Raw genomic sequence first — 24048 nt, 5'->3', positions numbered from 1 at the left:
GCTAGAAACAGCTGGGAAACTCCATGGCAACCTAATGCAAACAGCTCAGAGTTGATGTTACAGTCTCTATCTCTTATTCACACACTTTCACACACACACACACACACTCACACACACACACACACACACACACGCTCCGTGTGCCAAGTCTAGTGAACGGATGAGCAGCCTGGATGGATGGTGGTGGAGAGCTTTGCGTGTCGACACATACCAGCCGGGGAGATGACTGCAAATAAACACATGTGGGCAAACACACACACACACACACACACACACACACACACACACACACACACACACACACACACACACACACACAGTCAACATAGCCTCCGGCCGTCGTATTAAACTGCCAGTATTGCTCACCTGCCAGGTGCTTAAATCTTAAAAGCGAAATCAAAACTAAAGCACATTGTGTGCTTCCACGAGTGCATGACAGCGAAGTTCAAAGAGTGCAAAGAAAGGTATGCAGAATAATGGAAAGATAAATTAGGTGTAGAAATGGGTAGAAATAAAAGAATGTAATGATAGGTGTAAGGGTTAGGTAAGTAGGAGGCAAGAGATACAGTGTAGTGATGGGTCCATCAGTTGGACCATGCATGAAAGAATGGATCATGATTCAATGAGTGTTGACGACCGGCTGAGGAATGTAATGTAAAAAAAAATCATCTTTTATGTGACAGTATTTTGGTTTTTGGATGTGAAACTTGCTCCTCCAGAAATACAAGAAATAATCAGATGGCATGTATTTAGTCTGGAGAGGGAGCTTAGCATTTATGCACCCGCGAGCGATTTCCTCGATTTAGCACGATCCATTTGTCTTCTGTCATTTCTAGTCACACCAGTTTGTGTTTGTGTGTCTGCCTTGCGTGGGTAAAATGGGCCATATTTCTGCTTTCAGTCATGTGTGAGGATTTCGTGGCAGCACATCAGACGACCGGAGACTGTACCTGGTTCGGCTGAAGCAACATCTAAAGAGGGAGAAATGAGGCTGACAAGCGAGTAATGAAGTAGTGTTTGGATTTTATGAAAGGATGTCGGTTGATTCGTGCTCTTTTGCGTCTGCGTCCACGCGTTCAGGTACACAAATTTTGGAAGTTCTCAGAAATCTTAGATGGTGTAGGTGGCTAATATCCTCCATGCATCCATCTGTCTGTAGCTGCTTATCCGCTTATCCCAGTGCTGGCCCGTCCCAGCTGGCACTGGGTGAGGGGTGGGGTACGCCCTGGACGGGTCACCAGTCCATCATAGGACTTGCATAGAGAGACAATCAATCATTCTCTTTAAACTGACCAGATAACATGCGTGTCTTTGGACGCAGTGAGGAAGATTTTAATTTCCACTAAAATGAATTGAAGAAACAAAGTAGCCATGCCGATCTTCTCATTCCCACGGACAACCGACCGCTCAGCAAACATTCTGAAATCAGTGCTAAATGTCAGGCCTTGATGTCCATCCCTCAGAATCAAAGAGTGCAAGCTTCTTTCTGGACCCCTTTCTGTCCTGCGCTGACATTCAACAATAGAACAATCAAACCTTGAAGAAAAACCTCAGGAAAAATCCATCTGTGAGCCATGTTGTGTCTCTCACATATTCAGGTAGAAGAAAATCTCCAGTGGAGAGAGTAACTAGAGAATCAAACATGTTCAGCATAAAAGAAGTCACCTATCATAGTTGAAAAGATTTCCAAAACACACAATCAGTCGTAACATGAAAACCACTGACAGGAGAAGTAAATAATCATTACTCACGCAAGGTGTTGACCTGGCCTCCAAGTTCATTAGATCCCAAACTGATCAAGAATCTGTGGGATGATCCACATGGACATCAAGGCCCCCACTAACAACATCCTGTTACCAGACACCACAGGACACCCTCAGAAGGCCCATGTCCACTCTCTGATGACTGTTTTGGAGGGACAAGGGAGACCTACAAAGTATTACGGAGGTGGTCATAATGACTCGGATCTCATTATGTGGACCCTCTCAAATAAAGAGGCTGTAACGAGTCTGGTAGATGGGAACAGACTGGTAGATGGGAACAGCAGTAGTTGGTGCAGAAATGACATCATGTGCTATTTCAACCGTGGGATCAGATTAGTTAGAACGTCCAGAAAGGACAGAAAGTTCGTCAGGAATGCATGAACCTGGGAGACATGAGAAGCAGACTGAGTAACACCTTGAGGCGACCATAAGAATATCATTTTCTCTATGGAAGATGCCAGTAATTTGGCAAGACCCAAGAGGGAACCAAGAGTATAAATGTGGGTCTCATTTTTTCTTTGTGTTTGTTTCAGAGCGTTGTATTTTAGGTAAATCTGCTACAGTGTCAGTTGTCAATTAATCATCCCTGTTTGTAAATTCTGCCGCTTAAAGAGAATGACAACCCTCTCAAGTTGAAATGGATGCAGACATGCAAAGCATGGCATTAATCATGTAGTTGTTTTGGTTGCTTTCAGCCACACATCTCCCAAACTAGGTCACATCTCCCCCCAGCCTTCGCTCACCAGAACGTCTGCCTCAGCCGCCATAACCAAGAATGATATTTGCGCTGGGCTCCATGGAGAGAAATCTCTTAAGTCTCCTTCCCTCTTTCTTTCTCATCAGTGACCCAATTTTTTAACCTTTTATTTATCAAGGGAGAGTTTTTCCGGGCATGTTTACCATCTCGCTTCGTATGTGGACACTGCAGAGTACAAGCACTCGCTCCACAGGGAAGATCCACTGGAGGGTCTTCGGGGTCTTCGTGTCTTGTTTCAGTCAGTTGTATGAAAATTAGACTGTGGGTGCTCCCTTTCAAAGGCTTTTATAATGGATGAATTATACGCTGCCTATCATTAATTGTACTGCTCTCACATGATTTAGCGGATACAAGCTGCTCACGACAGTCACAGTCAATCGTTGACATGTGGCCGTTTAGTATCTTTGGAGGTTAAGTGCCTTGCCCAAGGACATTCAGGGAGAATTTCCCAGATCAGACTGGAGCCCAAGCAGCTCCTGGCTCCGACTTGAACTCACTTAACCTCTAAGATGCCGCAACCCTGACAAGAAGGATATTTAAATTTCCATTTTTGGACGCGTTCTTTGATTTTTCTGGAGGGTTCATCTGCCTCGGCTCATTTCTTTGAAGAAAACGCTCGTGAGTGTAAACGTGAGGGCAGAATTTGAGCTCGCTCGAGGCCAAAAATCACATCTGTTCCAACGGAGGAGCGCAGTCAGTCAGTCAAAGCCTTCTTGAAGCGGGAACAAAGCTTAATTGCATGACCTTTGAGTGAAGCCTTGGCAATCAGCCTGCCCTTGGCGTGGAGGGGAGCGCCGCCGCCCCACGCATCATTCAGGCCAGGGGCTCGTGATGAGGAGCCGGTGTTCACAGAAATCTCAAAAGGACTTGTTCGCTGTCTCGTCTCACGCTAATGAGGGCCACAAATCGTAGGCTGAGTGTCTTTTCAGAGCCCAGCAGTACGACTCCGGGCTAATAGCGACGGATGTGACATTTCTGATCTAAGAGGGGAGAGGGGGTCTTTAGAAAGAGCAAGAGGAAACCCTTTTCACGTTCCTATCAAGTCCTTTATGTGTTATTTGAAAAAAGTGTAAAGCCCGTCGAGGCTGCCGATGCGAGGGATTCATGTTGGTGAGAGATGCTCACGCATAATACCGGCGACTCCCTTCGGTGTCGCTTTGCGCCTCCTTTCCATGCTCCTCATCCGTCCTGAGCTGAATCCGAGTGAAGCAGGCGCGCTGAAAGGTTTCTTCAGGCCTGTGCTCTCTGCGCCCTGCGTGGTGCCAACTCTGCAGCGCTCGCACAAAGGACAAGCTGCCATCTGAGCTATGCCTGACGCCATAAATATGGAGAAAGTGAAAATAAAGATTTCTTCCAATGGCACCTCAGGGCTCGGCTGTGAAAATCGCAGGTGGGTTAGCAAAGCGTTTGCATATATGCAGTTTAACCATTGGTGGCGGCGATTTGTGCTGTAAATGTGACGCCCTGTTGTTGTGTCTGCTCTTTATGTTGACATGCACCGGACTTTGAATGCTTTAGAATCTGATTTTCTTTGCTGGAGTCATTGAAAGTAAAAAAAAAAAAAATCACTAAAATTCCCGTCATTCAGCAGAAAAGTGGTTTCTCTCACCTAAATTCAATGTGGCAACAAATGTTTGCAACAGTAATTGTAGATTTTTTCATGAACTCGTCATACAGCAATAAGCCACAACATTAAAACTACCTATAGGAGAATTAAACAACATTGAACATCTTGTGATAATTCAGTATTATGTTGGGAAACTTTTAGACCTGGAATTCATTCATATGGATGTTATGTAGACATGCGCCTACACAATACTAGGAGAGTGGTCATAATGTTATGCCTGATCGGTGTATGTTCATTTACTTTTGGAAGGGATGCAGATCACATAGATATTTAGTGTTGGAAACAGCCTAGATAATATTTCCAGCATAACTGTTTACTTCATGCCATTCTCCCTTCACTTATTTTCTATTTTTCTAGTTTTGTTCCCTCTCACCTTCTGCACTGATCAAAACTCTGCCTCCTTATGCCAATAAAAAAAAAGTCGGAAAAGAAAAATGAAAGTTTAGAAAATGTAGAAATGCAAGGTCCAACGTGAAAGGCTGCTGCTAGAAGAACATCAGAAACAGATTCAAGTCGAATTTGCACTATTACCATCCTCTTCCTCCTCCTTTCTCCTTCTCTCTGCCTGTTCTCTTTGTTACTGCTGAAGAGGTGTCAGACGAGCCAAATGTTGTCGCTGCTCCTCTCTGTGTTTTTGTCCCATTTCATCCTGCCCGTCTGTTAAATATATATCTGACTTTTCTGTCTCTCTTGATGACCGAGGACATTTGTCAGAGGTTTTCCAGGGAAAACATGGCGGCTCTGGTAAAGTTCAGCGAGGAGATTTGAAAGTGTGGGATGGTTGCTGCCTGTATTTATATTTATCCCTGTACAGCTTAGGTTCACTTTGTTAACATGACCTTTGTGCCATGTCACTACCAGTGGAATATTTTCCTAATCTTACTTCACCAGGACATAAAATGTGTTGGTCTAGAGTCTTTATTTTCTTTGGCTTTTTGTAACATAACTGGTTTACTGATCTTAAACCACAGGTGGTTCCTCGGGCAGCTCGATATCCCTGTGCGTCTTTGCTTCAACTTTGAGGCCAGCTCCTTTTGTGTTCTATTGTTGCATGTTAGCATATCAGTGTTTTTCACAACGCACAACTGCACAGATCAGGCATAACATTATGACCACTTGCTAATATAAATACGCCGTGAAAGTGAATCGACTAAGAAATGCCACCTGAACACATCTTTTGGACAGTGGACAATAATGTTGCCCTCATTAGGAAAAACATATCAGTTTTATTATTATTTATTGCACATACACCGATCAGGCATAACATTATGACCACCTTCCTAATATTGTGTAGGTCTCCCTTGTGCCTCCAAAACAGTTGTGACTCATCAGAGAATGGACGTGGGCCTTCTGAGGCTGTGGATCATCCCACAGATACTTGATCAGTTTGGGATCCAGTGAATTTGGAGGCCAGATCAACACCTGGTGCTAGTTTTTTTGAGTTGTTCCTTAACTGTTTTTGTGTGTGTGCCAGGCTGCATCCTGTTGAGGATGGCTGCTGCCATCAAGTATTGGTTTTATATTGCGCTTTTTCCATTTCAGATGCTCAAAGCGCTTAGAATTGGATGCATTATTCATTCAGTCGTTGTCACAGTCACACCCTGGTGGTGGTAAACTACCTAAGTAGTCACAGCTGCCCTGGGGCGGACTCAAGGAAACGTGGCTGCCAATCTGTGCCTACGGCTTCTCTCACCATCACCGCCACCATCGTTCACTTGCAATCATACACCAGGGAGCATACACCTGGGGGCAGGGTGGATTAAGTGTCTTGCCCAAGGCCAACAACAGACAGACTAGGGATAGAGCAGAATCGAACCACCAGCCTGTCGTCATTGTTATGAGGCGGGGCTGCCTGGTCTGGTCTGCATGGGTGGTACATGTCTAAGTAACATCCACATGGTTACATGGAAACAGGATGTTGTTAGTGGGGGGGTGTCTGGGTTGATAAGAGTGGGCTCTGTGGACCATTCCACAGATATTTGGTGGGTGTTACATGTCTACATAACACCCGCACCAATGCCCAGTGGTTTCCCAGCTCAACACTGAATTGTCAAAAGATGGTCGATGTTATTTACATCTGTCAGTGGTCATAATGTTGTGGCTGATCATTTGTAACCATCACCTAAGAGGCTGGCATTTGCCCTGGGAGAACTTGCAACGATCAGGTTAGACCCCAGAACCTTCTTATTGTGAGGAGTTATGTTTTATTTTGAGCATTTCAAGTAATATCACATTGGTTTAAAACCAATTTTTGATGCATGACAAACATTTTAATATTTAATTAAGTGGAAATTAATGGGAAAAAAAAAATGCTGGCACTCAGTGGCACTGAGCCTTCATTAATGTCGCCCGTGTTCTTCATGCTGTGATAAGTCAAACAGTCTATTGGTGGGGAGCGGTGTGCCTGCAGCTTATGTAAAATCTCTGAACTGTTGACATTTTATTTTGTCCATCATGCTTTTGCCAGAGACTACTGGTCCTTGTTTCCGCGCACACAGACACACAATGCAGGCGTGCATCGGACCGGAACGGTTACATGTGCACCTAAATGATAAGGGGCTCGTAATTTGTTGAATTCATTCCAGTGTGCGGCTGCTGAGACAGAGTCCTCTCTTGGATGCAGGTTAGACGCTGTGTTTGAGTGAGTGTGTTCGGAGCTTTGCTGGAATCACTGAGTCACTGTGCTAATGCACTGATCACACACACACACACACACACACACACACAGAAGCTCTCTCCTCCTCTCTGCCATCCTGCCACTCTCTCATCAACCCCTTTCTCTCCTTTTCTGTCTTTTTCTCACTCTTAATCACCCACTCAACACTCAAACACACGCGTGCACGCGCACACTCCTTCCTGAGTCCCGTGGACCTTCCAAACAGCCAATCATTAGAGCCCGTGCTGTGATGTGGCTGCTAAAATTATCCTCCTCTCTCTGTGAGTCGACATCTGCCATGACGCACTGTGGAGAGCCAGGTAGCCATGATGCCCAGAAGAAAGACAGAGAAGGGGGAGAAAAAAAACCCAAACTATTTTCTGTCTTCTCCTTCTCCTGCGTCTGTGTGATTGCTTATTGCTTTCATTCCCCCCCCAGAAATTGTCCAAATTCTGGCCACGCTGGATGAAACATTCTGGTCTCTCTTTTTGTCAGATATCAGATGAGGCTTTGCAGGAGCTGTGATTCAAACCATCAGCGATTAGAACTCAAAATTTGACATTTCACGTTTTCCTCCGAACACACAGTCCTCTCCGTTCCCTATTCAAATGTTAATCGCCGTTAGATGAATGCACTTGCAAACTCATTTGGAATCATTGACGAGCCATAGCTATGTAACACTGGATGCGTGATGTTTAATTTATCTGATGCTCGCTGTGATTTGATACTTTTTTTTGGTGGTGGTGGTGGTGGGGGTTTGATTGACTCACTGCTGCCCTTCTGGCTCCTTTGCACCTTATGGGGTGCTGATAACGACACTGTACTCACAGTAAAGGAAGCCCTGCCAGAGTTTAGCAGTCTATTAATAACAGCCGGATGAGAAGTGAAGGGCATAGCATCCTCTTTCTCTTTCTGTCGGCGCTCGCGTCCCTTTCAAAGTCATGCACCAACAAGGCTGATTGTTTTTCAAGATAACCAGGGAGTCAAACGATAGTGTGTTGTGTCAGCTGGCCTTTAAAAGCACTTAAAGCACTTTGTCATTGTGCTTCAAGGAAACTGGCTCAGCAACGTCCGTAATAACAAGGTCCGCTGTGTGGGTGGAGGCTGGCTTTGCACCTGCGCGCTTCTGAAGTGTGTCTGTGCACGTCCACGCACGCGTCCATGTGTATGCGGTTATGTTAGAGGTGTATTTAGTCGTGTCCACTAAATGCATCGATGTGCACAAGCGTGAGTTTCTGCGTTGGTGTTAACTATCACAGACTGTATATAAATATGGATGCTGTTTTCCCAGTGATACGGGCGGCGCCATCTTGCAGGTTTGGAGCCACGATATCGATGACCTGACCACTTCGTCCAGACTCATTCGTGTTTAGTTTAAGAAATATTACTATTTCTTAATACCAACTCCCATCCACTAACATGCAGGAGGTGGTGTTTATAACCTATACTCCAGCCAGTCACCAGGGGGAGCTCTACTTGCTTCGACTTCACTTTAGAGCTCTTTAAATGTTTTTCAGGCCAAGTACCCGCACATGTGTTCTATATTAAATTCGGCTTATTATTATCATTATTGTTATTATTATTATCGTTTTGCATTCAATATTAAGCTATTCGAATAACGCACAGGTTCAAGTATTCATTTTTTTTATTTCAAACATTTGCAATAGTAACGGGGCCATAATACTGAAGCGTGTGTCTGGGGACTAAATAAACCAATTCCTGTTAATTTGTATTTAAACAAATTTAAATTTAAAATTAAAAGATATATAAAAAATGTCTAATCAACCGAAGATTTTACGACCCCCACCCCCCTTGCAGTACGTCTGTGGACCCCCAAAGGGACGCAGGCCTCCTGTTGAAGGCCTGTACTTCAGAGAAACAGTTCGGCCATCCATATTTATACACTCTGTGATCCCTATCTGCCTGAGCGTGCGCGTGTGTTTCCTGGTTTGAAATGTCAGCTTTCAACACTCATCCTCTGTGGTTTCTTTTCTGTTCGGCTCAGGAGGAAGCAGACAGTGCTAATCTATCACTGCGCCGCAGATGGTCAGAGATACAAGTCAGTCCACAAAATAAGACAGACAAGCTGACTGCCTCATACGGAATACAAAACAAGCCGAATCCGAGCTGGCAGGGGCTCATAGTTTATAAAACAGAGGTGAGGATTGTTGCCGAAAGATTGCAGAGGGTTTCAATCCTCCGACCACTTTGGAAACGTTTCATGTTTTTTTTCTTTATTTTTTTTTTCCATTTCTGTATTTAGACATATTTTTTGTTTTTGAATCAATAATCTTCTATAATGATGTATACCGATCAGGCATAACATTATGACCGCCTTCCTGATATCGTGCAGGTCTACCTTGTGCCTCCAAAACAGTTGTGACTCATCAGAGAATGGACATGGGACTTCTGGGGATGACTGGTAACAGGATGTTGTTAGTGGGGGCGTCTTTGGGTCCAATGGGTTGAGGGGTTGATCCCCCAGATACCTGATCAGTTTGGGATCTAGTGAATTTGGAGACCAGGTCAACACCTTGTGCTGTTTTTCATGTTTTTGAGTTGTTCCTAAAACGTCTTTTTTTCTGTGTCTGTGTCAGGCTATGTATTGTTATGGGGTGGGGGTGCTTAATCTGGTTTAGGTGGGTGCTACATGTCAAAGTAACGTCCACACGAATGGTTTCCAGGTCAAAAAGTTTCCCAGCAGAACTGTCACGAGATGGACAAGGACAGGACATGTGACTCACTTGTCCTGTCAGTGGTCATAATATTGTGGCTGATTGGTGTCACGTAGCACATTTCATCCTTAATTGCGGGTTACTTGGGTTTTACCTTCACCGTTTTATTACTTGATTCATTGCGACATGAATCTTTTTTTTTTTTTTTTTTTGTGCTAAATTGAATTCAAAGAGCCTCTGACAGAAGACATGACGTGGGTTTGCGTTGCAGCGTCGTCCATTAGCGGCCGCGTCTGACAAATGCTTCACCACCACCTCCACCACCACCACCGCCGCTGATAGATCCATAACCAGCGGACTTCTTAAATGCGGTGCTTCAACTGCGTGCACACCCTGCGGTGCACACTCACACACTCAAACACTCTCTGCACGGCCCTCGCTCATGTCATCGGTTCAGATCTAGATTGGACTTAATGAGGCTCCTGCATGCTTACAGCTCATAACTCAACAAAGCATACTGACCTACTGACTGACAGGGAAGGGGATGGGAGGGGAGGGGAGGGGAGGGGAGGGGAGGGGAGGTAGCCTGTGCATGCTTGTTTTTTTTTTTTTTTTTTTTTTTTTTCGGTGTCCGTGTAGGGTGTTGTGTTGTGCAAAACCGAACCAGTAAACTGAACCGATGTTGAACGTATTGTTGTGCAGCTGAGTGGGACACGTTAGCAGCCTGACAATGTGTCTGATTGTGCCGGTTTAGGACAAACTGAATGATTCAGCTTCTCAGACGTACAGGAAAAGAGGAGCAGATGTTTTTTTTTCGGTGTTGCTAGTCGTAGGAAGAGGAGACTTGTGTATCGCCTTTTCAAAATAATTAGGTTTCTCACCCACGGTTCGGAACATACAAAGAAAACGTGTGAACAAATTTGACGAGCAAATGCAAAGATGACACGCGAATTAATTGCGCGGTTAGAACGGGGATTTTTTTTTGTTTTGTTTTGTTTTTTTTTTTTCTGAAGCTGCAAATTCCCTGTGTCATTCCTCCTCCTTCTTCTTGTTGCGAGGAGCCAGGCATCCGGATTTGTCAAATTTGGAAAAGTTCAGTGGAAATGCACGGAATTCAATCACGGCGTCCTCAGAACGAAGTCATTACGGCTGATCAATGTGGAAAATCTTTCCAGCTACAAATAAATCACGAGAGGAATGGAAACAGGAACGGGAGTTTCCATCGCCGCTCCGGGGCTCGTTGCACAACGGTGTGCGTCTGCCGGCGGCAGCCAGGGACGACATGTGTACCTTCACCAGTTGCGGGGGTGTCACGGATGTAATCTGCTCGTGAAGGCGCCGTTTTCCTGGATTTGTTTTGTGGCTGCGAAGGATGATAAGATAAAGAGAAGCTCATTTGTGTTTTAGATTTCGAGCTGGCTCTACCTTTCCAACTCTTCACAGAGCTCCTTCTCCGTCCATCAGTCAAGCCGTCACCACTGAGGCGAGGTGACTCCTGGCTGTCGGTCACAAAATGAATAAAAAGATGGAGGGGTGGAGGTGGGGGGGGTGAGGGAGGGGCAGAAGAAGAGAAGGATGCTGATGAGAGGCAGAGAGAAACAAGGCAGAACATAAAACTGCGGGAGCTTGTAATAGTGTTTCCTGGACATTAATTAGCTGCACTCACTCCTGTACAAACACATGCTAATAAAACTGATATACTGACATCCTCCCTCCTCTGCTTTCCTCACCCCCCCTTTTTTTTTTCCCTCACGCCCATTTGCATCTACGTCCCCTCACCTGTCTTTTATTTATTTTCTATCCTCAGCTATTAATCCATCACTCCCTTTCTTCTCTCATATTCTTTCCTCACCTCTTCCTTACTGCCTCCTCACTTCTTATTTCTTACCATGCCCCCTTTTTTCTTCTGCTCGCTATTCACTTTTGTTGCCCCCCCATCCGCTGCTATTAATTCTTTCTTTGCATCTTTCCTTCCTTCCTTTATTCTCTTTTTACTCATGCACTTCCTTCCCCTTTCTTCTCTCTCATCCACTTTCTTCCTTCTTTCCTTCCTTCCCCTTTCTTTCCTCCACTTCCTTCTCTTTTCCTTCCTTCCTTCCTTCCTTCCTTCCTTCCTTCCTTCCTTCCTTCCTTCCTTCCTTCTCTTCTTTCTCGTCCACCCTCTCTCTCTTCCTTCATTTTCTCTTCTACACTTCCTTCCTCATCTCTTCTCTAACTTCCTCTCCCCTTCGTTCTTCTCCTCTTCTTCTATCTCTCCTGTTGCACTCCTCTTTTTCCTCTCTCTCTCTCTCTCTCCCCCTTTCCTCCCCCTTTCCTCCCGTCCTTCTTTTCCTCTCCGTACTAGTGAGGAATATGAAAAATAGAGCGAGAACAAGTATCGTATCGCCCTCGGTCTCTGTCTGTCCTCCTCTCGTGTTGCTGATGGGGAAGGCAAAATTCATCATGGCCTTGGCTCTGTCTAGCACACACACACACACACACACACACACACACACACACACACACACACACACACACACACACACACACACGCGCGCGCACACGCACACATTTTTAAACAGTTATTCTCATGCACAGGAAAATGCACACACTCACATTCCCACCCACAGAAAAGGCGCACAATCGCAAAACTTGAACACACTCATGGACACTGACAATGTGTTCGGCAAATACGCAAACACCCAGTTAAACACACACATTTGGACACACACACACACACTCACACACACACATCCTCTTGCTCCATTGCATTATTTATTTGTGCTGGCTGGCAGACAGTAGGAGCAGCCAAGCAGCAGAAGCGATGGTGCTGCTTTTTACATATGGCCTTTTCATATACTGCTCGGTGACACACACACACACACACACACACACACACACACACACACACACACACACAAACACGCTCCAGCCTCCTCCTGGTCTGTCCTTGTCTTTCATCTCTTGCTTTCCTCTTAAATGAATACCACTGCCTTTCCTCCCTTCCTCTCTCTTCCTCTAACTCTGTCATCGCTTTCATGCTTGAATATCTGCCTTTCTCCTCCGCTCACCAAAGCGTATCGCTCCTTTTCCTTGTCTCTGTTTGTCCTCTTCCTGCATCGCTGTCCTCTCCTTTCCTCCGCCATAAGGTTGAAATGTGTGACGGTACGTTGACGTCTTCCTCTGGATGAATGAATGAATGATGAATGACTCTGTGCCAACATTAAGCCAATTGTAACTTAATATTTATGGTAGATGACCAAGTAGCTGCAACCTCAGAAGTTTACTAGATAGTGGTGAATGTTATGCTGAATGGTATGTTATGACATTATAACCACCTTCCTAATAATATGCAGGTCTACTTTGGCTACTATGGGTGGAGGGGTGTCAGGCTGCATCATTGTCATTGCTATGGGGTGGGGAAGGGGGTGTCTGGTCTGGTCTAGGTGGGTGCTACATGTCTAAGTAACATCCACATGAATGAATTCCAGGTCCAAAAATTTCCCAGCAGAACATTAAATTGTCGATATTTTTTACTTCTCCTGTCGGTGGTCATAATATTGTGGCTGATCGGTGTACTACTTTTTTTTTCTCCAAATGACCGAATCTGATCGGATCGTGTGGCTGCCAAAGCTGATGTTTTGTGGTTATTTATTTTAAGTCTCAGCCGTAAACCAAAACCACGTTCCTGCAGCGTCAAACTGTCTTCTTCTTCTTCTTCTTCTGTTTAATGGCAGTTGGTTACTGTCAAAGCTGCCAAATAGAAGAAGAAACTAAATCTAAACATTGTATGCCATGTGAAAGTCTTACTCTTGAAGTACTTTAGCGACGCCAGTCAGGGAGCAATTTGTAAATTGTGCAACGTGAATGTTTGGAGATGTGTCATTCAGTGCTACAAACTTGATTTGGAAACAAAAAAAAAAAAAAAAACATAAAAGAAATCACAAAATGGAATATGTCGAGTCCACTCAGACAAATGCTGCACCCAAACAAAAGAAAAGTGTCCTCGAGGCAGCGTCAAGGAGAAAAATATTCCAGAGAGGGTTAGGGAGTCAATGGATGACCAGAACATTTCTGAAACAGAGAACACAGCTTTGACAGTGATATTCATTGGACTGAATCAGCCCTCCTGATTCCTCAGCAGGAACGTTCTGGGTTTAAATCCATCGGCGTAGACTTTGGTTCTCCCATGTTCTCCCTGTGTCGTGTCTGCGTGGGTTTTTCCTCCAACTTCCTCCCACCGTCCAAAGACATGCTCGTTAGGTTCATAGGTGATTCTAAATTGGCCATAGGTGTGTCTCTCTGTGTTAGCCCTGAGATACACTGGAGACCTGTTCAGAAGCTACCACACCTATCGCTCCATGACAGCTGGAAGAAAAACGGAAAAGTCATGTTTTGGGTCAATCGTGCACAACCTCCACACGTCCGCTCTGCAAGATGTTGCTGCAGTGTGAAGTTTCCTGCAGTGGCGGAAAGGTTGGGAGGTTTGGACGCACTTTGGCTTTCAAATGGAAGAAGGAACTAATAAGGTGGATAATAAAGAGTGTGCAGTTTGCAAACTGTGTTTTGACATTTAAGTGGTAAGAAACTTAATCTGTTTTTTTATATATATATAATACTTTGCAATAAATTGGAAATAGACAATTTGAATTAATATTTTTAGACTTGATTTGTCTAGTGAAATGTCGCTGTCATCTGATGTACATTTATGCGATGTGTACTTAAAATTTATCAGTGAACTATTTAGAATATCGCAATATCATAATAATGTATCGTATCGTGACTCAAGTATCGTGATACGTATCGTATGAAGTCCTTGCCAACACCCACCCCTGGTCTCCAGAGGAGGAAATTGTGTTCATTTAAGATGGGGACTATGATCAGATACTGAATGAGGAATCAGGATTGAGTTTGGGAGGGCGAAAAAAGAACGATATCCGTTCTTGTTTCACCCACTCCCTCCTTACTCCTACTGCCCCTCGTCGCTCTTTCTTCTCGCAAGTCAGTTTTTCTTTTTTGTGTCTTAAGTAAAAACCAAAATGATGAAAAAAAGTGTGCAAGTGGGAGGTGGATGAGGGATGGAAGGAGGAAGGGAAGAAGATGGAGATGTTAATGGAGATGTAGAGGGGGGGCGTGAGGGAGTAGCATGGAGGAGCCAATAAAACCATAATAAGGAGGCTTAGAACTTAATTATTTATTCATTTTTTTCCCCTTCCATTGGTGTTCGGGTGTTTATGAGTGTTTGTTCCTGACTGATGTCCTTGACTGTATGACTGGTAATATCATCTTCGGCCAAACAGAGACTTAATGTGTGTGTGTGAGTGATTATTCTTGCTTGGATACACACGCTCAGGTCAAACGCACCTCGTTTGTTTTCACCGAATCCTCCAACGCTGACATGATTTTATATATATATGGACTGTAAATACATCCACTGTCTCTTGTGTTAAAGATCTCCTGTGATCATAGCCATGCTTCTTCTTCTTCCCTCTCCCATTCTCTGTCCGTGGTTTTCATTTGTCTTAAACGTCTCCTTATTTCCATGACCATTAGACCATTAGACCATTTGTAACACATGAGGAAGAGATGTAACGAAAAGATAAGACACATTTCAAATAAATGAAAACCACCTACTGGGAGATGCAACGAAAATATATGAGGAAATGTGTTTTTAATTAAATGAGACATCCTTCCTTCCCTCACAGCATCATCTAAAGTAACATCAGTTTGCTTCTGCTGCTTTTTTTTTTTTTTTACTTTCATTCGGGTTGTTCTCTCCAAATAAACCAGGTTTCATTTTGTCAACGAACCAGTCCGTTTGTGCCCCGTGCATAATTAAACCCGCTAATTCATTATTCGCATGTGGAATTAGGTCGATGACAATCGGAAGCACCTACTGTGTTTGTGCGGATGTAGTCGACGCTATAAATTCAGGGATTAATACTGAACCAGACAAATCCTTATAAATACTTTCACACATCTGTTCCCGATGTTGTGCTGCCTGCTGTAAGGTCACACAAGTGTTTAGTGTTGAGCAGCAGCCGAGAGAGGAACGCAAAATATGCACAGCTTTGTGAGGCTGTGAGGATGTTTCGGGATGTTTCGTGATGATGCAGGCCTGAGGGAGGGTTTGATCTGCCGGGGGGGTGGCCGCTGCTATTAAGCAGCGTCATTGCTATGAGGCGAGGGTGACTGGTCTGGTCTAGGTGGGTGGTACATCTGTACATCCACGAAATGAATGAATGCCAGGTCCGAGAGTTTGCCAACAGAACATTGAATTGTCACAAGATGGTGATTTTAATGTTGTGAATGACTGCTCTATTTGTCTTTGTGTCTTGGAGAACTTGTTGACTCCTGTTTTCTTTCCTAAAGTCCCCATTAGCTCAGTCTCTTTCCCCACCAAAAGAAACATGACATGATAACAACGTTTCTTCTCGCTTTTCCTACTCTCCCCCCCTCACAGGTCTTTCGTACCGACTTCATCACGGCCATGAAGCTGCCGGACTCGGCCCAGCTCGGCACAGACGACTTCTACGTGCTGTCGGACCCTTGGAGACAAGAGTGGGAGAAAGGGGTGCAGGTTCCCGCTAACCTGGAGGCCATACCAGAGCCCGTGGTCAGGTAGGACACGCACCGGTTACGCATGCATACACACACACAAAAAAAAACACTTTGATACAGAGTAAAGTGACAGGGGTGTGGGTTGAGAGAGTCATCGATTCCAGGCAGAATAGTGTTCGCTGGTGTGTTACTGGCGGCCACGCGTGTGCACGGACACTGAAGGTGCTCGCAGCCGCAGAGATCTAGGAAAAGTTATGGGACTTGATCTTTTGTTTGCTTTGAGTAATGGTTATTTTGGCAAATGTCCAGTTTGCCAGTAAGTAACAGTAAAAACGTCGCTTCTTGCTACAACGTTGTACGAGACATCGAACCGGTTTCCGAGATGATTCCAAACAACAAACAAAGAGCAAACGTTGTAGGGAAAAAAAAAAAACATTTGTAGTGCTACATGTGGGATCCCTTTTACAAAGGTATGCTGCATGTAATTATACTAATTAGCAAAATATATTTGTAATGGAAAACATACGCGCACTCTCCTGCGCACAGAAGTCTGCAAGGACATGAGACTTTTTCTCCTCTCAAAGTCATTCATGCACAAACACCAGAGGAAGCAGGTTTGGATGCAATGCACACGCGGGCTGTGAAACACACACGCACGCACAAAGCTGGTTGGCAGATGTGTGAAGCCTTGCACTTCGACCCACTTAAATTCACTCCCATACTGTAGATTAGCCTCGGCTGGCTCCCCCCCTCCCCTCCTCCCTCCCCCCTCTCCACCTCTCTAGTACTACTGCAGCTGCTTCACATACCCATGTGGTTTGTTTGCCGTTCTAGGAACTAATGAAAATGCTCAGACTGCATGGTAATGCCTCTTACACAGACATGTCACACTGGGAGGCCACACACACAAACACACACAAGCGCTCGGTATCTTTGGGAGACGCATGGATAAATAAATTATCCAGCCATGAGAGATTCGGTCAAATGCTCTGCTTCCACAAGTGTCTCTCTGTACCTCCCTCCGAGAAACCAGTTGCAGGGGAAACTCACTCTGACAGCAAAATAAAGATGAAAGCTTTGGTAGATTTCATAGTTTGAAGCCGAGAAGCCTCTGAACACGATCGGCTGAAAACAAAAAGGAAGAAAGAAAGGAAAAAGCCCTGTAATTGCATTGTATTAGTGAAAGTGTGTGATCTTTTCCTTTCTGGAGTTGAAAGCATTTGTTCCGCTGTTTTATGTTTTGACAAGATTGGAAAAAGTTGCCGTGTTGCTGCAAGTTTGGGGCGGCTGCGGCCCAGAGAAGGGTAGTAACGGGGGTATTTCCTAAATCGCAGGGTTTGGCGGTTTGATCCCGCAGCTTTCTCTGCTCTGCACATCCGAGTGTCCTTTGGCGTGACCCTAATCCCCAAATTGCTCCTGCGTCGCGGCTCGCTGCAGTGAGCGTGCGAGTGGGTGAATGAAAGGCACGATTTAAAGTTGTACATAAATGCAGCCATTTGCCGTTCTACCGGAACGTAGCTTTACACAAGACAAGACATGCTTATAGGGAAGCTAAAAATCTGCCTTGATAGGAAATCTATATGTACATCTATGGGAGAATCATATCCATTACTCCATGCAAAATGCAAAGCAAATAACCTAAGTTTGCTTATGAAAACCCTTGAGAAAGGTGCAAACAGTACCTGGGATTAATCTTTGACCTGTGTGTGAAAATGCTCGCGTAAACAGTTTTATTTAAAAAAAAGAGTGGCAATTAAGACCTGAACCATAATTATAGCAAAGGAAATGGAAAAAGGAAATCTGGTTTCTGATTTGAAATGTGTCGCTCTTATTCTCTCTAACATATGAGTAGAGCCTGAAGCCAAAGAGATAGATGAGCATATTGAGAGAGAAAAGGAAAGATGCATATAGAGATAGTTAAGAACAGATGGATGACGGGGGCTTATCTATTATCCGGTACGTGATAGAATGATGAAGTGATTTACAGTGATGCCCAAATGGAGCAATGATGAATAAGACGGTGAGACGGATGAGTGGAGGATTGAGTTTATGTGTGACTGAGCTGATGGTTTCAGTCAGGGGCTCTGACAGTGGTTTGTTCACCCCCCTCCTCTTCCCTTTCCTTCCCTCCTCCTTCTTTCTTTTCCTCTCTGCGCTCACTTCTTCTTCTCACTACATGTTCAGGCTCTAACCAGCGCTCATGCCGTGTTACTTCCTCAGTTTTGAGCCCCCTTGGTGAGAGGCAGGAAAATGTATTTCCAGACGTCGATGATGTTTGAATGATTCTTGGGCATTTTGAGGTGAAAGGTCAACACGCAAGAAATGAGAATGCCAAGCAATGAAAGGATTCCTCTCTGATTTATTGTGAGTTTGTGTCGGTTTGTGATTGGCTTGATATTAGTGCTGTGAAGTTTATTGCTTGGCTGAACTTTTAACTTGGATAGACTTAAATTGATCCACGAGGGAAATTGCTTGGTCACAGTAGCTCAGTGTTTGGCTGAACTATAGACCCCATTCATGGTCTACGTCACTGTGACATCATGATGTTAGCTGGAGGCAAAACAGAGGGAAGCTGGAGGCGAACACTGTCACTGTCAACCATGAAAATGTCATCTGATTTTTCAGCCAAAACTGAAAAATCAAAAGTTTTATCACATGCCAGTCACTGCCAGTTGTAGACAATTTTGGTTTGGCTTTGGTGATTAAAAGAAAGAATTGGAGTGAAACAATCATCATAAACGGGCACACTCCATATTAGATGAGATTATTATGTAATGCATCATCAATTTCAGCCTGGATGACGTTATCGGTGGGATTAAATTGTAACTGAAATTACGTTAAATTAATTGTTTGGGGGATTCTTGTTACAGGTTAATGCTAATGCTAACTGCTAGCTAACACAATGTTAGTTGTATGTTTCAGGGGTGTCCAAGCAGAAGTTACATTTACTACGTTTCCCTCCACAGTGGTTCCACTTACTTCTTGTAATATCTTTGTGAGAGAGGCTTCACTTAATAAAGACAGACCAGACTTCATCCCCTCTGTGTTTTCTTCTATAATCAAATTGTCCATCCAGTGAGTGAGAGTGTAGGGGTCGGTGAACATAATCCCATCAGTCAACTTTAAAATAACACTCACGGTCTCAGAGAGTGAGTGTATTAGTATATTTTCTAAAATATTCGTTTTCCTCGTCTATTCCAGCCAAAACAGTCCGTTGAAATGTGCTAACCAGCATTTACAGGTTATAGTGTTAGAGATGTTTTGCCTCCAATTAAGCTCCGCCCCTCAAAAAACGTCACACTGTTTACAAACTGTGAAGGGGTCTATAAGAAAGAGAAATAGAAGTAAATATGCTCATAAACAGGGAAAGGATAAAGTTTTTTTTAGTTGTAGGAATTTCTAGACACTTTTTTTCACTTCTTTTTTTCCACTCCTAGTTTCTTTTAGGATCTTAGCTTAGCTTAGCATACATACCAGTAGCAGTGAGACACATCCAGTCTTGCTTCGTCAAATGCTAACAGACTCTGTCTAGCAGCACCTTCTCTACCTCATAGATCAAATATTTGAACTTGTTTTATGATATATTGAAGAGGTTTTTGCAGCAGAAGTATTAATTCGGATTCCTGTCCCTGTCTCGTCTGTCTGTTCTTTCTTTTACCTTCGATGTCTTCATCTCTATCTCTCCCTGCCTCCCTGCCTTCCCTCCTTCCACTCCCACCTTCCTTCGCTCTAGACGAGCCGGAGGCGCAGACACATTTTTCTTTTTCTATTTTTTTTTTTTTTTTATGAATAATGACATCATCTCCAAAAATTGTGAGAGAGGAAAAGAGCTGCGGGCCCCGTCTGGCTTCAACTGCACTTGTCTTCCACATTTCTCCCTCCTGCTCCGTCTCTCTGAGCTTGGACCATATTTGGTTGCTGCGGCGTTATTTTCGGTAAAAACCGTAGCGGCGGATGGTGAAGAGGTCATTACGACTTGATGTTGTTTTTTTTGGACCTCTCCTTAACAAAACACTGCGAGAGAGACGGTGGAGGAGAAGAAAGATGAAGACACTTGGCTATCTGTCTCTCTTGTCCTGTCTTTTCTACCCTCCTATTCTTTCTCCACCCTCTGCCCTTCATCTCCGTTAATAAACTCCCTTTTCCCCTCTGACTTTCCTCGTGTTTGCCCCCTCCCCTCCTCCCCTGTTCTCTCTCCGTCTTTTATTTTATCTTTCCCCTGCCCCTCCTTCTCTCTTCTCTGTCTCACTCTCCGTGGTTTTTTTGGTCGGGGCCGAGTGGAAGTAATTAGCCGTTGCGTAACACTGGCTATGTGCAGACAGTGAATGGGGCTTTGGCACAGACTCGACAGCCCGGGTCCCCAGTGACAACGCCGAAACAGAGAGGGAAATAATTACACATACACATGAGAAGATCCGCGCCTTCTCACAAAATGAAAAAAGAAATGGGATAGTGGTTATATTATTTATTACTTCATTTTTTCCTCCTCCGACTTGGAGGCCGAGCTGGTGAACCCGTTGTTTGTGGTTTGGCTAAACATGCGGGCTCATGGAACAGAGAGCATCACACGCAGAGGCTCCTCACCACAAGCCATTCATGTACTGCAAGACAAAACGTTTTTCAGACTAAGGACCCCCAAACTGATAGACAGACTAAGTAGGGACCCCCTACCTGCGATATGTGTTCTGTATTAAACTCAGCCTAGTGCAGTGGACTGGCCTGAGTTGTCCATCTTGACTGATTCTTAATTAAAAACCCTGTTGATTGCAGAAGAAAAGATAATAATATCCGTGGCTAAAAGTAATTGCATGAGAAGTTGTCCGAACTCAAAAAGGCTAATGGAAATTGTAGAGCCAAGAGATTTCTTGTTATTTAGAGTGGCACTGAGACTTGATGAATTAAAATACTGAGTCATCAGCTCAATTTTATTAAGTTTCCAACACTTGCAACCACTTCAATGCCAAGTGAGGCAGAAACATCGAACATAGACTGCACACAACATTAAGTTGACCTTAGTACCAAAAATATTGAGTCAACTGAACGCATCAAATATTGTTTATAACTTAAAAGTTGAATCCAAATCAATACAATTAAGATCTTTTATATTGTGAACTGAAAGATAACATCGTCTGCCTCCCTTTATCCCTTTACTAAAATATGTTGGTTCCTGTCAATATGCATTTAAAGAAATTTAATTTTGTGTTGGAAAATTTTAAAAAATATATAAAAAGGTCTAATCAACCAAAGACTTTGCGATCCACCTGAAGTACCTCTGCAGACCCCCTGTTTAAGCCCTATGGTTTAATAGATTTTTGGGTTCGATTACTGGGTCCCGACTCTGGAACATCCCTCACGGTGCTCGACTGACCCACGTACGTTGTACTGACTTTATTTTAAAGCCATTGATTGGTTGACGAGATGGAATCATGAGACGCTTGCGTTAAGTTGACACGACAGGATAATGAGATGCACGTCGTAGTCTCCAGAGATGGAATATCTGCAGGTCGGGTTTCTTGCAGCTGTGATCGAATCGATGTAAAACCTTCAAGGCTTTGAGGTTTTGCCCAGAGGGGATGGGCCGTATGAACACCGATGTGAAGATGTAGATACTGTCTCCTGATAAGATGCTAATTATAGTTAGCATAGTTATTGGAATTTGTAAATGGTTGTTTCTGTTTTTTTTATGTATAACCAGTTGCTTTTAGGGAACTTCTCGGGCAAACTCTTAAAAAGGGAGTGGTGGGACCGGTTTGGATGTATTCGGTGATGAAGCCATGCACCCGTAAAACCGTCTACCATTTGATGGTTTACACTGACGAGGCGTAACATTATGACCACCCCCTTCAGCCTACTTGTTCTGCCGGTGGTCATAATGTTATGCCGTATTAGTCTACATCCCAGCAATTTGTCCAGGCATACCGCTGGCACCAGACACCTTTAGATTTTACCGCCATGCCTGGTGCAGACTGAAGAAAAGTCCAATTTCAGCTATTAGCCTCCATGTGTTCTAACAATTTGACAGCAGTTGCCAAAAAATGAGCACATAATTGAGTTAGCAGTGATGTCAGATCTGACTTAGTATTGCTTTGATTCGGTAATTTGCCAAGATTATTTTTGTACATTTTGGATAAAAGTTTTAAAAGGCATGTTCAGGCTGGATAAAGACTCTTAATTGCTCTGGATTTTCCCCAGTCACACCGATTGATGCCAAGCTTCAGTGCTCAGGTGGGGATACAGGAGAAACAGGCAGCCAACAGGAAATAAACAGATGAATTCCAAAGGATCGTCATACAGTTAATAAAAAACACGGGTTGTTTGATTGATTAGATGTATTTATATATCGCCGTACATCTGAAACACGAAGGCACACCATTACACTGGGTAAGTCATGCAGTGCAGCAGTGGGTCAAAAGGGCTAATCGGCTACTAATAACTCAGTGACCATCACACACACACACACACACACATAATGGATTGAAGACAGCTTGAGGGCAGTAAGAAAGATAGCGAGATGCAGTGAAGGACAAATGGCTGGATAGTGGAGATGGTGGACGGTCTAAATGTCATGTATCGCCAAGCTTCAGCTATATTTAAAGCTTAAAAGGTGGACCTTGACATTTGCTGTTATTCATTGCCATTGATGTGTCTTCCTCCACTGAGGCTCTAGTCATAGAGCGAGTTTAACAAAGTTTTCTTATTTGGAATTGTTCCGATTTTTCATTCAAATCATGGGACCCAGTCACAAGTTAGCTTGTTACCGCGCTGTGTGGTTTCAGTGAGGAATGCTGAGGACAGAATCTCATCTTATTTTTTATTATTTGTTTGGAGAAGAATTTCTGCGACCAGTCAGACTAATATAGTCGATGTCAAGCCGTGGACGTGCAGGCAGGCAACCGTCAACCCGGTTGGAAACACATCTGATATTGTTTTTTTACTTCCTCAGAGAACTGATCCAAATTTAACTCTTCCTGTCTGGAAAAATGAGAATTTAGGAACTCCCGGGATAAATGTGCGACATTTGTTTTTCCTCTCCGGTGTAGCCGGCGGTGAAAAACGGCCAGCTAGAGGTCATGACAGACGCACGGATGCAAGTACATTAATGACGAGCATAAAACAAAAGGAAAGCAGGAAGAGAAGGAGATGAAAAAACAAGTGGTGGTTAGATGCCTGGAAAGCCCTTGGGGGATTTGAACTGCCTGGCCCAGCTGCAGCCAACAATGTGAATGTTCGCTTTCATGAGCGCACAAGCTCCTGAGCGTTGATTGTATGTACACACATTTCATCTGTTTGTATGTGTCACCACGTCCCGACAGTAACATCTGGCTACTCCCCCAGGACACCCTCTGCTCTTTCCAAAACAGCTCTACATCAGATAATAAGATGACTAAGAGTAGCATCATCAGCCTCATCATGTACCGGGTCAGTGGGTGCACATGAACTAATAGCTTCAACACACACACAGACACACACACACGCTACTGATGTCTGTGGGTCGACCATTGTACTGTGATACTCCTGATGTCTGACAGCATTTAGACGGATGAATGAGCAACTAACAGGCTGGTTTGTACGTATGTGTGTGTTGAACCTGTAGCTGTGGGAGCTGCTGCCTACACGGATGATCTGCAGACTGATCAGATATGTGATGGGTGACGCCTGTAATGCAGTTTGCAATATACTTATGGTTCCTGAAACTAGAAAAGCTCACTGTAGATCATATATACGCTACCAGTCAAAGGTTATCCTTGGTATATTTGGTCAGGGCTTCATCCTACATCAAGATAATGACCTGAACTGTGTAAGGCAGAGGTTGCACGACTTTTTGAATATTTATGAATGTTGTTAAAGTCGACACCAACTACTGTCTGATGACGTCACCGATAAAAACACAGTAGGAAGTAATGCTTTGCAACAATGAAATCTATAGTCTTGACCTGAACAATTATGCTGAGAAGAGACAGCTCATGTGCTACTGACTGTGAGCTGCAGACGTCTATATCAACAGGCTGCAACTCACACCTGCACCTGCA

General features: G+C 44.0%; 1 protein-coding gene across 1 annotated transcript in view; it reads left to right on the top strand.

Moving 5' to 3' along the window:
• jade2 (jade family PHD finger 2) overlaps nt 1-24048 on the top strand; it is a 191524-nt gene that overhangs the window by 42164 nt on the left and 125312 nt on the right. The window contains exon 4 of the mRNA XM_047606951.1: nt 15921-16078. Within this exon, the coding sequence (XP_047462907.1) occupies nt 15921-16078 (158 nt within the window). The remainder of the gene's footprint in view (nt 1-15920; nt 16079-24048) is intronic.

Source organism: Mugil cephalus, chromosome 15 (genome assembly GCF_022458985.1).
Source record: "Mugil cephalus isolate CIBA_MC_2020 chromosome 15, CIBA_Mcephalus_1.1, whole genome shotgun sequence".
NCBI lineage: Eukaryota > Metazoa > Chordata > Actinopteri > Mugiliformes > Mugilidae > Mugil > Mugil cephalus.
Note: the sequence above shows the minus strand (reverse complement) of the source record. Positions and strands in the feature narration are given on the sequence as shown.